The 15,653-nt window shown below is 54.2% G+C and overlaps 2 protein-coding genes and 1 long non-coding RNA gene across 3 annotated transcripts; 1 reads left to right on the forward strand and 2 right to left on the reverse strand.

The window, feature by feature from the left end:
* Window positions 1-9,297: 9,297 nt before the first annotated feature.
* On the reverse strand, window positions 9,298-10,376 carry LOC112530197. Its single transcript, XR_003071666.3, has 2 exons — window positions 10,128-10,376; window positions 9,298-9,988 (listed from the first exon to the last, which is right to left on the reverse strand). It is a non-coding gene; the product is annotated as an uncharacterized LOC112530197 (long non-coding RNA).
* A 28-nt stretch (window positions 10,377-10,404) lies between these two features.
* Window positions 10,405-11,745, forward strand: LOC419602 (uncharacterized protein C1orf232 homolog). The gene is made up of 4 exons (XM_429682.8): window positions 10,405-10,835; window positions 10,921-11,007; window positions 11,099-11,184; window positions 11,373-11,745. The coding sequence occupies exons 1-4, from the start codon at window positions 10,749-10,751 to the stop codon at window positions 11,632-11,634; spliced, it is 522 nt and encodes a 173-aa protein (XP_429682.2). The 5' UTR covers window positions 10,405-10,748; the 3' UTR covers window positions 11,635-11,745.
* A 200-nt stretch (window positions 11,746-11,945) lies between these two features.
* Window positions 11,946-14,757, reverse strand: FAM110D (family with sequence similarity 110 member D). Its single transcript, XM_025143027.3, has 2 exons — window positions 14,696-14,757; window positions 11,946-13,497 (listed from the first exon to the last, which is right to left on the reverse strand). The coding sequence occupies exon 2, from the start codon at window positions 13,424-13,426 to the stop codon at window positions 12,389-12,391; it is 1,038 nt and encodes a 345-aa protein (XP_024998795.1). The 5' UTR covers window positions 13,427-13,497; window positions 14,696-14,757; the 3' UTR covers window positions 11,946-12,388.
* Window positions 14,758-15,653: the final 896 nt, after the last annotated feature.

Consider the following 15,653-nt stretch of genomic DNA (forward strand, 5'->3'; position numbering starts at 1 on the left):
GGGAAAGCAAAAACCAAGGAGATCAGCAGGGAAGCTAACCGACAGTGGCTGTGTCCCTTCTGCTGGAAGGATCATGGAGAAGGACTGTGAATTAAAGCTTCCTTCAGTTGAGTCCCTGGAGAATAACGGGGCAAAGATGACAGCAGAAGAGAAAAGTTGCTTTTTCAATGCTGTAAAACAGACAGGATCTTCAGACGTCCCAGAGGAATCCGTGACTTCTAGAGCAGTTGAAGAAGTGTGGGACCATTGTGTTATCTTGCTGCACAGCTTGGCAGGAAGCAGATGTGTGGGTATCAGGGACTGCTGGAGGCTCAGCTGGGTCAGTGATCTCCTTTCACCTCAGCTTGATATGAATGCATCCATTTTGCTCATTATTTGAGAAGTAGTGTGGCCACATTGCTAGGAATTATGTGGCCTCGGCTTAGAGAGAGTGTGACCACGTCTCCCCCTAGTAGCTGCCTCTAGCAATGAACACTGCCTCCACCTTGCTGCCTTCAAATGAGCGAATCTTTCCATTTCACTGTAAATAGAGAACCGTGGCTTTCACCCCCAGGATGTGTGGTTTGATTCATGCCGTCTCTCCTTTGCTGTATGTCCCACTGAACTGATGTATCTCTGACTGCGGTGCATAGAGGTCCTGGCCACTGGAAAAACGTGTGTGTGTTGTGGGAATAACAAGGATATACATCTTCTGTCCTGGACTTCCTCTTCTCTTTTCCATAAGCAAACATGAGAACAAGGGAGATGTGAATACCCCACTCTGATTCAGAAGCATTTTGCATCCTGCCTCCATGGATGTAAAAGCTCTGAATGAAAGAGCATCAGACAACCAAACATCTTGCATTTGCCCACCAGCCATAGGAATGGCTGTGCCAGGTTCTTTCCCCATGTACTTTTTGAAATACTTCACCCCCAGTTTCCTTTTTGTGGCTCTCCAATGGCTGGTTGCTCAAAAGCCAGTCATTTTTCCCTTCAATGACACCAATTGTTCTAATAGAAGCTATTACCTCTCCCTGCAAACCTTGTCTCCATGGAATCCTTTGACCATCATGGTCAAAGCGCTGCTACCATTTTCCACTCTTGCACATCCATCTCATTACCACTCTTCCATCATTCAGGCGCCTTACCACACCGTCCTCCAGACTTTCAGCAGCCCTTACCACAGACCCATTCGCCCCCACTTTCTGCTGGCTCATAATCCACATCATTCTCTGTCACATTTCTCTCCTCAGTAGCCCACATCAATACTTACATGGATAACCCCTTTTGTAATTCTGCGTGCAAGAGTCCATTCCTGCACCTCAAGTCTCTGACTTCCCCTCTGCAGCCCCACTGCCTCCCCTTCCCCCCAGTCTCCTGCCCAGAGGTGAGCAAGCAGGCTGCTCTCCAAACCTGGAAGCCCCACATGTGGCTGCATTCCTTTGCTTCTGTAATGTTCTTTAACCTCATATCAGAAAAGAACACACTTTTAGACACAAGATCCAAGGAGCAGCTTACTGACACAAGCAGAGAAGTTGTTTCAGTCTAATTCAAAGCCATCTCCCCATGCTCACCACGTGAGGTTGTTTTATTTTCCTTTAGAACCAGGAATCAGAATGCTCTTATGTTTCTCCGCAGAACCGTAAATTGAAACTAAAGGGTAGATTGAAAAGCAGCAGCTTGTACCACATAACCAGTGACCTTCCTGGAGAACTTTAATGCCTGAAACAGCCAAAAATTTGTTTTGAATCAATTCAATATCACCTCTGCACTCAGCAATCTCTACCTCTGAAAAAGGCTACAAGGAGCAACGCGGTTGTTTAAGCCAGGCTGGCAGCATTTTGCTTACAGCAGTGTAGATGGCACTTCTCCTTAATGGGATGGAATAAAAGCTTCCAATGTATTATCCTTTCTGTGGGGTCATTTTATTTAGAGGTATGCCAGTTTTTTTCCTCGTAGGTGCAAGTTCATCACATCTGCTGATGCTAATGGATGTCACATGTTCCTGCTGGCAACGAGGCCATGAAGTTACACAAATCCCCTTACCCTCAAGCCAAGCTGGAAGTGGCTCCATTTAGGAAAATGGATTACGTGGTTCAGAAAGAGCTCCGCTCAACGGAGGGTCTTGCAGTAAGTAGGAGAGAATGCTGTGCTGACAAAGCCTGTGGTGATTTGGGGTACAGCTCTTAACACTTGCATTGCTTTATTTTTTCTTTTCTTTACCTGTAGAAGAGGGACAAAATCTCATTCTCCTGATCCTATTTTTCCTCATAGCCACTTGCACTCATTTGCACAACAGTCATCTTCATTTGTGCAAGTGTCCCCTCTGGCAAGTGATTTGAATCTCACCTAATGCAGACCTGGATTTTCCCATGATCTCCACCTCCTAAAAGCAAGCACAACCTGCCTCCTTTAGGGTTTTACAACACAGAATAGTGCTCTGGTACCACTTCTCAGGTCTGACATCACTACTGCAAAGTGCCCTGAATGGAAACTTTGCAGTTATTGTGATGCCTACACCAACTTTACAACAGGCACAGTGAGTAACAGGAATTGCCACAGGCCTGTACCAAGTGGCTGCAAAATGCTGTGATGTAAATGAACCCTGACCTCGCTTTGTGGGGGTTGGTGTGCCCCAAGGAGGTACATTGGAGGGAGAACAAAAAGATGCAATAGAAGGGCAGTGCACTCTTGGCTGGTTTGCACATCCCTGGACCACAGGTGCTCTGCTGATGCTTTGCAGCTGAACCCACTGACTTGTCGTAGAAATCTCCAAAAAATAACAAAGGGGGAAAAGAAAAATAAATAAAAGAGTAGGAAACATGAACATTGCCAGCCTGGGAACAAGCAGCAGCTGGTGCTGGCCAGCATTGACACTTGGGAAGCAAGCTGAAGGCTGAGGTCAGCAGGAGCATTGCAGGTGGACACTGCCTCATGTCCCACATGTCACCTCTCCCTGTCACTGGGGAGGCAGCACTGTCTGCAGCCTCAGCTGATTACTGTGACAGTGATGCATGGCAGTGAAATGGCCCTGCTGGGCCTGAGCTGCAGTCTGGAGGAAGCCCACCTCTGCTTGGGGAGGACAAGAGCTCAGGTTATGCTTGTCAGCAGAGGAGCCTGCTGTTCCCTTGTGCTCACAGAGCAGCATGTGAAAGCCTGGGCCAAAGCTGCTGACATTGGGCATTCAGCACAGTGCCCTCTCTGTTAGATTAGCTATGACAGGAATTTGAAAACCTCCAACTGGTTCTTACTGGCCCAGGTCCATCCAGTGAGAAATTAATAACTTCTATCCACTGAGCTTCCAGGAATGACCGATTCCTGATGTCAGCCAAGGAGAGGTTCACTGGAAAGCCAGCTGAGATGCAGCCCGTCATTTTCCCCTACAAGCACATCCTCAGCTTATCCCTATGTTCTCCACGTTCCTTGCTGTAAACTGAAGCTGGTTTTCCTCCTCTGCCACAGAAAATTAGGAGATCTTTGAATTCTGACCTTGTCCGTGTCTGGATGATTTGCTCTTCTCTTGTATTTCCTGACAGCTTCCTCTCTGCAGCCAGCACCTGCCCTAGGCTGTGTTCTCCCTTTGGGCATCTCAGCACATGGGACCAGGAGGTGACAGGTTGGGAATTAAGCAGATCAGTGTGAATGTTCTCCTTCCTTGGCCTCACACTCTCTGCCCTGATTGGTATCACTCTCGTGAGCCAGGCATCCACCATTTGCAGTCAAGCCTGAGCTCTATGTGATGGATCACCCCTCCAGGCTGCTGAACAAAGTCCTCCATTCACTGCCCGAGCCCTGGCAGTGGTACCAGCATCACACAGAGGTACCTGAGGCTGCTCTGCCCATGGGCTTCAAGAGCACAGGGCTGGCATGCCCTCACACTCGGGTGATGCTCTCCAGAATGGATGGTGGCGGGCGGTGCAGATGAAAGGGGGGGATTTGATTAATAGAAGAAGCAATTCTTAAACTCCTCCGCTCTTCTCTCATTACCAGCATTTAAAAGCCAGGATTCTCATCTCTTGTAAGCTCTGATGCTGCGTACAGATGTGAAGCTGTGTCTCCCGGGAGTGCTTCCACCAGCAGAATTCTGATGGGAGGAAATGGGCCTGCGACACCCAGCAGACAATAATCTATCAGAAAGTATCCTCTGCAGATGTGCTTCCCACTCTCTGTCCTCATCAGCACTTATTATCAACAGGATTTCTTCCCCTCCTGCCCCATTCTGGAAAGTGACTGCTATTTTATCTTGTTTTTCCAGAAGGATGAAACAAATGAGAGAAAGAAAAAGTATCACTTTGGATGGGATTGGCTGCCATGCAGGGAAGATCAATCAGGCACCTGGGCGACACCAGACCCACTGTAGCCTAGATGCTGGCTTTGCAGGATAGCACATATAGATTGCTGTGGTCTGTGGGCTTTAGCTGTGACGTGCCCTGTGCACAGAGCGTTTTTTTTCCCTTGTAAAACCTCTGTGATAAGCTTCAGTGCTCCCTGAAGGTTACAGCAGCCTGGTGGTCTGCTCCTTTCCAGCAGCACAAGGTCTGTTATCTTTCTACTAACGTGGCTTTATTACCACAGCTGTGTTTTATCAGAGCAGCTGTGAGCTTTTAAGGTACATGTCAGGGGGCAGCACCCAGTTCTGCAGCACCTGAATTCAAGGGGTCCTGATCCCCTCAGCCCTATGCAGCCTTAGCTATTAGTGGTGCTGCTGAGCCTTGGTCTGCCTGTGTCCCTCAGATCTCCCAGAAGTGAGAAGGGGCCACTGCAGTGCTATGGCACACGAAGTGCTTTGGGACCTACTACTGAGATGTACAGAAGGAGAGCTGGTGGCAGCTGCAATGTGATGAAACGAAGCTGTGCAGGAAGATGGAGCTGAGCAGGAAGATGGAGACTTGAAAGTAATCAGCATTTCAGAGGTCCTGCAGCCCTGAGGTCTTAACATGGCAGAAATTCAGGGTGTTGATCTTTGTTAAACAGCTTAGAATCTGGGTGAAACTTGTGTGCTGGGTGATTTGTGAGCTGTGTTATCGAGCGTAAAGGGCACTGCCCACTGACCTTAGAGAAGGTGGAAAGGAAGAACTCTCTCAGCTTAGGTGAGCCTGAGGTGAACCGTAGGTGAGAACTGTCTCAGCTCAAAGGTGAGCCTTTGCTTACGTGTACTTCACGAGAGGAGGGTTGTTGTGTTGCTCCAGATTATTATCATCATTACTTTTAATGGCAGGAACATGAAACTTGGCAGAGTAGGGGAACAACCCACATGAGAGCAGTTGGCTGAGCCTCCACGCATTCACTTGAGATAATATTGTTTCGTTCTGTTCAACCAAAGCTGTGATTCTTTGTTTTAGAAGCAAACACGTTTTCCACCCTAATGTTTGGTCACATGGATTTCCTCCCCACTGTTTTGCATTTACTGTATTTTTTCCAGTTCCAAACCCCCAACCGGAACATGATGTTGCATTTATTTGAATCCAGATTCATTTTCTGATGGCTCTTTTTGGAAAGTTGGACTTGAACTTCTTTATAAAGTAGAGTTGGAATTGTTTCAAGGGGAAAAACAATGATAAAACTTCATTTTGAACAGGAAGATCTTTTTTAATCGAGGATGTCAAAGGAGAGACGGGCCTTGTATGCTTTTCATTTCACTACATCTGATTGCATACGTTAAACCCTCTCAGTACTGACTCTCATTTTACACAATCCCTGTTCATAGAATCACAGAATGGCCTGGGTTGAAAAGGACCACAATGCTCATCCAGTTCCAACCCCCTGCTATGTGCAGGGTCACCAACCAGCAGCCCAGGCTGCCCAGAGCCACATCCAACCTGGCCTTGAATGCCTGCAGGGATGGGGCATCCACAGCCTCCTTAGGCAACCTGTTCAGTGCGTCACCACCCTCTGGGGGAAAAACTTCTTCCTAATATCCAACCTAAACCTCCCCTGTCTCAGGTTAAAGCCGTTCCCCCTTGTCCTGTCAATATCCACCCTCGTAAACAACCGTTTCTTCTTCTTTATTTGGTTGCAGGGAGGGGGGGGCAGTGAAGGAAGCAGAGGGTTCCTCTTTTCCTGCGGGAAAAGGTTTCTTTCTTGAACAAAATGAAAATGGGAATTGGAATGCTTCCTCCCACCCTGAGAGGCGGTTGGTTTTGGTTTGGAAAGAGCTCCAAAAACACCAAAACAAACAAAAACCCAAAGTATTGATATTTTACACCCTGTGGTGCAATGGACAAAACAGAAATGGGAGATGCTGCTTGATTTTGTAATCCCCGTAGATATTGGATGCAGCGACGGGCACAGAATAAAGATATCCTCTTCAGAGGAAATAAATAAGATGTTGATTGGCAAGCTAAATCCTGCACAGTGTTGCCGTCTCTATGACTGGAATCCCAAATGAGCCAAACTGCAACATGTTTGATGCTGCTTCCTCACTCCAAACACATTCTTCAATCTATTTCCTTAAGCCTACAGGGCTGCTCTCTCAAATTCCACTTTCCACTCGGACAGAAACGCTAAATACAAGCTCTCCTTACTGACGGCACCTTTCATTTCCCTTCTCGGATTTCGAAGCACATCAGAGAGGTTAGCGTGTGTTAACAGAGCCATTGTCATGAGATAATGGCCCGCTATTAGAGCATCTTTTTTCCCCCCTTTCCCTTTTGATGGCCGTGGGCCATTTGCCTGTGATGTGAGAAATGATGTCTTGCAGTTCCTGGACATATGATGGACTCAGCCTTCTGTCTCCTCGTCACGAAGCGTGATCGGCTCTGTGATCTCTTTTGAGAGAGACAGAGGGGAGATGTCCCCCTGGAGGTGGTGCGATACCACCACAAACTCGGGCGGCTGAATTGGGAGCAGAGCAAACCCTGAACCCAAAGCTCTGCATCCCTCCCGTCCCTCTCACCTGCTGCCCTTAAACCGGGGGCTGCCTCCGGAGGAAACGGAGCTCCTCGTTCTCCTTTGCACAGCTGGGGGAAATGGAAAGCAGCAGCCTAAGCAGATAAACGTTGAGGTCAAGGTCTGAGGATTTATCAACTCCAGTTACGGCCTCCACTTGCTTCTCCTTAACGAAATAAAGCAGCTTAAATGACCTGAAAATACTGAGATAAGCAGCCAGGTGAAGCAAGACAGAGGAGCTGGAAAGGAGTGTGGGCAGTGGGGACGGCTTACTGCTGCCACAGGAGCGGCCCAGATCCCAAGGGAAAGCGTTCCGGCTGTCCCCATAGCATGAGATCGGGGTGGGTGTTGTCCTGTAGAGAAGGGGGATGCTGGGATATACAGTTGTGTGGGTGGAGGAGACCTCTGGAGGTCTCTGGTCCTGCGCTTTGCTCCAGGAAGGGCAAACGTGCAGTGGGTTGCTTAGGGCATTGCACAGCTGAGTTGTGAACGTGGCAGATGCCCTCACCCTTATCCCGGTACTGAACCTCCAAGTACTGTAAAATCTCATGTCCAGCTCTTTTCCTTCCAGGAACCTGCCAGCAGCTTGCCCCTCCAAGCACAGGGATGAGAATGCATCAGAGAGAGGGCAGGGCAGAGCCTCGTGGGCCCGGTGGTGCGCAGAGGATGCGGGGTGCAAACAGGGAGCAAATAGGGAGCAAATAGGGTGCACTGAGCCTTCGTGCCACCCTTGGCTCCCTTTGGTGCTGCACGCCCTGCTGAGGTGCTTGCTTATTTATTTAACTCTTCTGCTGCAAAGGTTAAACAAATCATACATTACCGATTCAGTGCAAATGACAGGAGGGTAAGTGGTGTTATCTTTAATTACTGTCGGTGTCAAGGAGAGCAAGCGGGGAGCAGTGGGGGGCTGGGGGACTGGTTTGTGCCCTGGTGTGGGGAGGGGGAGTTGGCAGGATTGCCATTTGTATTCAGATGGGGACATCTAGTGACCGACCTGACATACTGCGAGGATTGAGTGCTCCAGCAGTAGAGCAGGGATGGAAAGCCTGGTTTGGGAAGCAGTTTGCGTGTTGCTGGAAGTGCTCCTCACGTCTGTTGCATCCTTCAGAGGATATCCCAGAGCGGTGAGCCCTTTAGGGCTGACCCTGCTGTCCTCGGAAGGAAAACAGCCTCTGGGTTTCAAGAGTTTCCATTGCTGCCCAAGGTGCTAAGGAGATTAGATCTCAATTCTGAATATGTTTTCCCTTCTACAATTGCATCTCTCTTCCCACAGTTATATCAACCTTGAGTTTTGTTTTCCCTTACACCTGCTGCAATCAAGATCTCCTACATATATGTTTGAAAGTACTCCTTTATTTCCTCAAGTAGCCCTTGCTGTCAGCTCTAGCAGTAGTGCCCATGATTACTCTCTTCCTAGCAGTTGATTGGACGCTGTGGTTAATTTGTGGGTATACTGATAAAACCCATAAATGTCAGATGATTGCATTGAAAGTGAACTGCGTGAAAGGTCAGGAAATGTTTTCCTCCATGGGGGCACTTAACTCATTTTCTGCCATTTGTGTTCCTTGTGGTGTGCAGATCTCTACACAATCCAATTATCCGGAGCTCTCAGGCAGAACGTGCCCACCCCACACCTGCTGACCCACATCGGGTCGTGCCGTGGTACCAAAGCCTGTTTCCAGCTGGCTGATGGCTGTGGTCAAGTGGTCCCTTTGCCATTCTGATGCCCGCTTATCTGGAGCAGTGCTTCTTCCTGCTGGCTGAAGGATGAACCTGAAGCAGACATTCAGCTCCAGGTGTAGGAATCGACATTTTACCCTTCTCTATTTGAAATCTGGGCTTGCTCTCAGCAGGAGAATCACACTGGATTGGGAGAGAGAACTGCACAGTGTGAAAGCTGTGGGCAGCAGTGTGTTGTGAACCCAGAAATGTCACTGGGAGCCTTCCAGTGGGGGCTGTTCTCCGACTGCAGACCGGACCCTATCATCCGGGATGGGGGGGGGGCTCAGCTGTGTGTGATGGGCTGGGTAGTCATGCACCTCCTTGTTCAGCTGGCAAACTACCCATCTGCTTTGCCCTTCATCTGCCATAGGACAGTGTGGGAGAGCAGCGACTCCCCCTGCCCACCTGCACAGCACCTCATATTGAGCCTGGAGTGCTCCATGATGCGCTCCGAGCCTCAGTGAGTCCATCGTTAGGCAGGGTGATGTGTGTGGGCTTGGCGGAGCTCCTTCCCAAGTGGAACATAAAGTGAGAAATAATTTTCACAGCATCAATTTAGCAGCACCTTAAGCTGCCTGTTTACTGAACTGCCTCGGGGGATTTGGAGGGAGGGAGCGCAGTGCTTTTTGCAGGGAGCAGTAAATTCACACAGCTGAGATAGGTTTCAGTGCCTGATGTCACTGGGAGGAGAAAACTCTTACTAACAACTGGTCTGCTACCTGCGCATTTATTAGCAGCGATTATACAGCGTTGGCGTTACAAATGGCCGTTGAAAGCCATTACCGAACGGAAAGCCCTCGGTGTAATTGGAAGCACGTTTTACATTCGATTATTAATGGCTCCGTGTTATGATATCAATGACCTGTGTGAGAAAATCGCTTCCCCAAAGGGGTGGTGCTGACAGACCTCTGTGCAGATGGAGCTGCATCCCCCGGGAGGGGTGGAGGTCTCTGATGCTCAGCACCAACGGGGGGTCAGGAGGCCCAGCCGGGTGTTTTTCCCAGACCCAGAAGGCAGCACTCTGTAAACTCCTTCCCCAGAAGGTCTGAAGGATCTCAAGTCTGCAATGTGGTGAAAAGGACGGGTCGTGTTTAAGTCCCAGCAGCGAGAGGAGGGAAGGTAACTTCTGTGTCACGGGAAGGATCGTTTCATAGCCTCCAATGGGTGTTCACAGTGCGTCCACCAATGCATGTTTTGGGACATACAAATAAGGTTTCCATGGTGTGCAGCATCTTTTGTTTCCAAGGTAAGCGTGGAACTAACTGAGAGATGCAAAGGGAGGTTCATCTACCGCGTTTCCATCTTGCAGCCTCCGGCTATCCATTAATGAAGTCTAATTACGATGTCAAAAGCAGAAGTTGTAGCCCGGTGACTGACTGACTTTGGAGATGCAAGAGCTCTTTTGTTGTTTCAAGCCAGGAGACGCGAGAAGGGAGAAAAAATCGTTGTTAATTAGTTCAGATCAGCCTTATCGGGTGTGCCCCGGGGGGGCTGCAGTCCGCAGAGCGGCCTGAGGGGCTGTGGGGGTGCTCACATACAGCGGCTGTGTGTGTACGGGCAGTGCCCGCACTTCCACGGGCGGCAGCGGCTGCTCGGCACCGCCGGGCCCGTTCCGGGACAGCGCGGAGTGCGGAGCGACGCCTGCAGTGCCGCGTTCCGACCAGCAGGTGGCAGCAGCGCGGCGCTGGGGCGGTCACACGCTCGCCTACCTACCGTTGCGTGTCTTTGCCGTTAGGACGGCGGGGCCTCCCGGCCGTACCGCGCATGCGCCGGCGGAGCGGAAGTGGTGTCTGCTTCAACCGCGCCGCCAGAGCTGCCTTCCGCCCGGCGCGCGGCGGCGTTGGGAGCGTTTTGAGGTTCCTTCATGGAGCCGCGCAGAAAGGACACGAAAAGGGCAGAGAAACGGCGCCCACCGTAGCCGATGGCACCGCGGAGTGCTCCTGACTGTGCTCGGCGGTGCCCCGATGAGCGCACTGGGCACCCGGGAGCGGGTTTGGGGTGAACGGAGCCCCCCCCCGCCCGGCACGGCCCGGGCTCAGGTTCCCCTTTGTGCACGGCGCGCGGCCCTGAAACTTTCATGAGGACATCGGATCGCCACCGGGGCCGCCCCACCTCCCCGCCTGCCGCTGCGCATCGCCTCTGTCCCGCAGCCCCGCGCCATGACCCAGGGCATCTGGGGGCTCTACAAGGCCAGGGTGCTGCAGACCCTGGGGGGGGCACGGGCTGATGGTGCGCTGCAGGAGGAGGTAATGGGGGGGGGTTGGAATGGGGGCACGGCCGGGCACAGCCTGCTGTCCTCCCCCTGCTCTCACGGGGTTGGGTTCGTTGCAGGGAGAGCCCTCCGAGCTGATGGAGGCAGCGGAGCCCCCCGCGGTGATGGAGGAGGGACCGGGCCCTGTGTCCCAGCTGGCACGGAAGGTGAGGGTTGCAGCTGTGCGGTGCCGCTGGGACCGGGAGGCCCAGTAAGTCCCATTGAGCCCCACTGAGCCACGCTATGCTTCATCTCCAGGTCCAGGGGGGCTGGCGGACGTTCTCATCCCTCTTCACCCGCGAGGATGAGCACCAACTGCTCAATGCAGAGCCCTGCGCCGACCAGTAAGTTGTGTCTTAGGGAGGGAGGGGGGCACCCATAGCCTAGGTTTTGCCCTGGGCTCTGTATCCCCTTGTTCCCCCATCACCTATGAGCCTGGTCCCTGGACCAGGGGTGGGGGATCCTAGATATGCCCCAGCACTGAAGTTCAGGAGTCCCTGTGTCCACATCTCCGCCCCTGCTCTCCCTTTAGCCCTCTGGCTGCCATGCCTGCTGAGCTGCCTCCCACCCAGAAAGCAGGCGGTTTTTGGGATCTCTTCGCTACCAAATGGCAGCAGGCATCAGCACCGGACAAGGAGGTGGCCCCTCCAGAGCTGGGTGAGAGCCCCACGGAGCCACCGGGTGATGAGGGCCCCAGCGACCTGCGGGAGCCGGAGGAAGGGGCCTTCAGATGGGGCTTCCTGGCCAACAAACTGGCTGAAATCCGAAATAAAAATGCTTCCAAGGGCAACTGAAGGAGGCGGTGCCAACGTGGCCCCGCGGCAGCACCAGCCAGTGATGCTGTGATGGGCCCTGGCAATGTGGAGGTGTTGGCACTAAAGACCCCACGGTGCCCTTCTCCCTGAGCATGCGTGGTGCTTTCTTTGCCTTTGTCTCCTAGAACAGCCCTGTCACCTGTGTAACCCCATCCCATCCCCAAGACTGCAGAGCTGCCCCAGGGGGTTGGGACCCTCCAGAGGGATGGGAGGGGGCTTGCCACCCCAGTCCCCGAAGCATCCCCCATCCACTCAGGCACTGCTGAAAGAAACCACAGATGCAGCCATGCTAGAAGAAAACCACAGATTTATTGAGTCCTGCTCCCATCCTAGCAGCCCCTTTCCCATTGAGGCTGATAGGGAGAAGGCTGCCATCCTAGACCACAATCAGAAACAGGGAAGACCAAGAGGTAGGGACCCAGCAAGGAACAGCAGCCTTCCAGCCACCGTAGCTGAAGCCGGGCTCACCCAAAGAAGGTCCCTGGACACCCCACCACACTCAGCCATGCACCCACACCTCAAAAAGCAGCTATTGGTGGGCTGCATATCCAAGGGGTAGACCACATATCCCTTCTGTGGGCAGACCTTGTCTCTGCTCAGGGTAGAGTTGCTGTCTCTGCTGGCCTGCAAGCAGCACCGTAGTGTCAGGGTCAGTCCCCAGGCCATATCCAGCAAGAGCAAGGAGCCATATCATCCACCTAGACCCACACGTGGCTGGCTGGGGTGCTTCTTTTCAGACTGTGGATTCCTTGGCGGCCGCCCAAGCCCGCTGGCAGCCATAGAGCCATTTGATGACACGGGCATTGCGCTCCACCACCGAAATGGCGGAGCAGAGCCGTGTGTCCGGCTCCTCCTCACCTGGCCCCGCATCCTCTCCGCTGCACCCCGAGGCCTGGCTGGGTTCCCACTCGCAGGAGCCGTGGAGCCGCGCCGAGGCAGCGTCCCATCCTGCTGGCACAAACCTCTCCTTCCCCAGCCCTTCCACCATGGCCCGGTCCAGCCCACAGTAATTGAAGAACCTCTCCTTCTCTGAAAGCGGCAGGGATAGGCGCAGGCCAAGTGCCGGTTTGCTGGGGCTGGGGGAGGCAGGGGGCTGGGCTAGGCTGGGGGCTTCTGGGGGCTGCGGCACGGGGCTGTCAGGCATTGGGACGGTGCTGCTGCTGCTGCCGCCGGCACCCGGCGTCCGCACATCTTCCGCTTGCTCCATGGACACCCACAGCATGGGGCTCTCGGGGGCTTTATCCGACCCCTGGGCCGAGGGAGAGCTGGGGGGTTTGTCCCTGAGCGGCCCCTGGAAGAGGCGTCGCACCAGCCCGTAGCCCTTGGTGTTCTCCTTGTTGATCACTGGGCAGTCCCGCTTCTGCCGGTATATGACGAGCGAGTCGGGTCTCAGCAGGCGCCTGCTGCCACCTCCCCTCCGCGGCACAGGGGATGAAGGACAGGGCGCTTTGCGGCTGCCGTCACAGCTCAGGTCCGAGCCGTGGCAGAGCTCGTGGCACCGCTGCAGGGCGAGCAGGCGTCGGCCGCGGGGCGAGCAGCAGGGAGAGCAGCCTCGCAGTGCCGGCTCCTGCCGGCTGTTGATGACCTGCTGCGATTTGACGTACTTCACTTTGTCTGCTTCCAGCCGCTCCACGGCGCTGGGTGTGCGGCCCCCGCTGCCCCCCGCCAGCTGCGCCCGCAGGGACTCGGGGCCCCGGTTCAGCAAACGCAGCGGGGAGACATCGCGGCCGGAGGTGCAGACGGCTCGGGGGGTGCTGCCGAGTGGGACCATCGCCCGCCTGCCAACCCTGTGTGGGATGGGGACCCCAAAGCTGTGCTCAGCTGCTGCGCTCAGCCACGGGCCTGGGAGGAGAGAGGAGTGGCGGGGTTAGCACTGGGGATGGGGTCGGAACCGGAGATGAGTTTGGAACCAAGGGTGAGGTTGGCACCAGGGATGTGGCACCACCAGCAGAAGGACCAGGAGCAACGTAGAGTCGTGCAGGGGGACAGCAGTGGCCTCTGCCTCCAGTGGAGGTGCCCTGCAAACCAGGGCAGGAACAACCACAGGCAGGAAGAGAGAAGCAGCCGGCATCCGCCAGCTTCATCAAGATCCCAAGAGCAGCTTCAAACAGGAAATTTACCAGAGCTGCTGCTTTATCTTTACGAGCCCAGGGACAGCAGAACAAAGACAGTACAGGGAAACCAGTGTGCTTCCCCAGCCCTCCCCCCCGTGTGCCAGCAGCGGGGCCCTTTTGGCTGCCGGGGTTTCCGTGCTGTGTGGGGCATCGTGGCTCCCCACGGCGCTGGCCTGGGCCGGGCTCCCAGCCCTGTTTCCCTTTCAGGAAAAGAAAACAAAGGAGCTCCGGGAAGGTTTATTTTAAGCGGAGGCTGTTTGGTCGCCACCGCAACTCTGCTGAGGGCAGAGGGCTCATCCTGTCCTGTCCCGTCCCTCTGCAGCAAGGGGTCCCTAAGCCAGGCTCTGGGATAATCGATTCCTCTCCTATCACCACTTACTGGGAAGTGTCAAGGAGCAAAAACAGCTCTCGCTCAGTTTTAACCAAGCATCCATGCAGGGATGGTGGGGGACAAGGCTGGGGCCAAGCAGGCACACAGCAATGGGGCCATAAATTGAATAGCAGAGGTGGGGTCTGGCGGGAGCTGTAAATGCCCAAAGCAGATGGTGCCCCTGAGCAAAAGAGGCCCAAATGGCCCTGAAGAGCCACCTTTGAGGTGACGATGGGGAGAGGCAGACCACAGCCATCCAGAGAGCAGTCAGCCCGGCAGCCTTCTGCCTTCGCACACAGCCCATGGGCTTCAGCATTGCATCCACCCCCATTTTACAGATAGGTAAGCTGAGGCACTGAGTTTTTCAGATCCTGTGCTCCTAAGGGGCAAACTCCCACATCTCCATGGGTTTCAAGAGCTCTGCAGTGCTTCCATGGGTGCTGCTCCCAGCATATGATCCCATCACCCCTGGGCTGCAGTGTCCCCGTGCCCCCAGCCCAGCCCCAGGACCCACATGTGCCCGCTGTGTGCCCGTGCTGGGGCTGCTGGTGCTCACCTGGGCCTGCGCAGAGTGCTGGTCGGTCTCCTCTGCTCCTGTTTCCTCCAGCAGCCAGCAGCAAACTGAGCTCAGAGCCGCAGGAGCCTCATATAGAGGGGGAGGAAGAGCCACCCCATTAACCCCTGCCAGCCCAGCCCCATCAGCACATCCTGCTCTGTGCCAGCACCCTGACAGCACTGAGCCCTCAGTCCCTGCAGCCTTTACACCCCAAACTCCCCCTCAGCCACGGGCTCCATCTCCCAGCTCTTCCTATGGGATCGCAGCCAGGATCCTGGCTCTGGGACGGGCTCCCCACCGTCCCTCTGACCCTTAAGGCCATAGCAGCAGTGTCTGCCTCCCCCCAGTGGAACCCGCTGTGTCTGACCCCACGCACACCGGGTGCATCAGGAACGGGGCAATGAGTACCTGGCACTGTAATCCCCTTCCTCGGGGTCCTGCCTGAGCCCACAGGAATGGGGCAAAGCAAGGTCCTTCCAGCACCTTCTGTCAGCGGTGAAAGGGTCAAAGTGAGCTCAGATCCAGGCAGGTTCCTGCCTCCCCTTCCCTCGGGAAGGGCTGTAAATTGCAGGAAGCCACAGGGAACAGAGCCAGCCCAGGGGTTATTTTTACCTCTGCCCTCTCCCCTGCCTGGAGGGCTGAGCATCCTTTCCGGCCCCAGCCCACCTCCACTCCCAGCACCCCAAAACGTGGGCAGACCTCAGTTCCCTGGAGTCAGCACTGCAGAGCCCAAGAGAGCCCTCAGCTCCCCGCATCCCTCCCGTGCTAAATGGGAATGGGGTACAGCCCAGGCTGCAGCCACATTACCGCTACCTGCAGGGAACCAGCAGGCTCCAGGGGGAACAAAGATGTGACATTTGGCATGGGGATTGTAGAGTGTGTTTCTGAAAGGGAAAGGAGGCAGTACTGAGCCCTGCCCATCCCCATGGAAGCTCCTTCTGCTGGCACCAAGGATGTC

Source organism: Gallus gallus, chromosome 23 (assembly GCF_016699485.2).
Source record: "Gallus gallus isolate bGalGal1 chromosome 23, bGalGal1.mat.broiler.GRCg7b, whole genome shotgun sequence".
Classification (NCBI taxonomy): Eukaryota; Metazoa; Chordata; class Aves; order Galliformes; family Phasianidae; genus Gallus; species Gallus gallus.

Bases quoted from the DNA above. Each gene is read 5' to 3' on its own strand.
- LOC419602 (XM_429682.8), top strand. From the start codon at position 10,749: ATGACCCAGGGCATCTGGGGGCTCTACAAGGCCAGGGTGCTGCAGACC. The intron at 10,836-10,920 runs GTAATGGGGGGG...GGTTCGTTGCAG, and splicing joins ATGGTGCGCTGCAGGAGGAG to GGAGAGCCCTCCGAGCTGAT. The intron at 11,185-11,372 runs GTAAGTTGTGTC...CTCTCCCTTTAG, and splicing joins GCAGAGCCCTGCGCCGACCA to CCCTCTGGCTGCCATGCCTG.
- FAM110D (XM_025143027.3), bottom strand. From the start codon at position 13,426: ATGGTCCCACTCGGCAGCACCCCCCGAGCCGTCTGCACCTCCGGCCGC.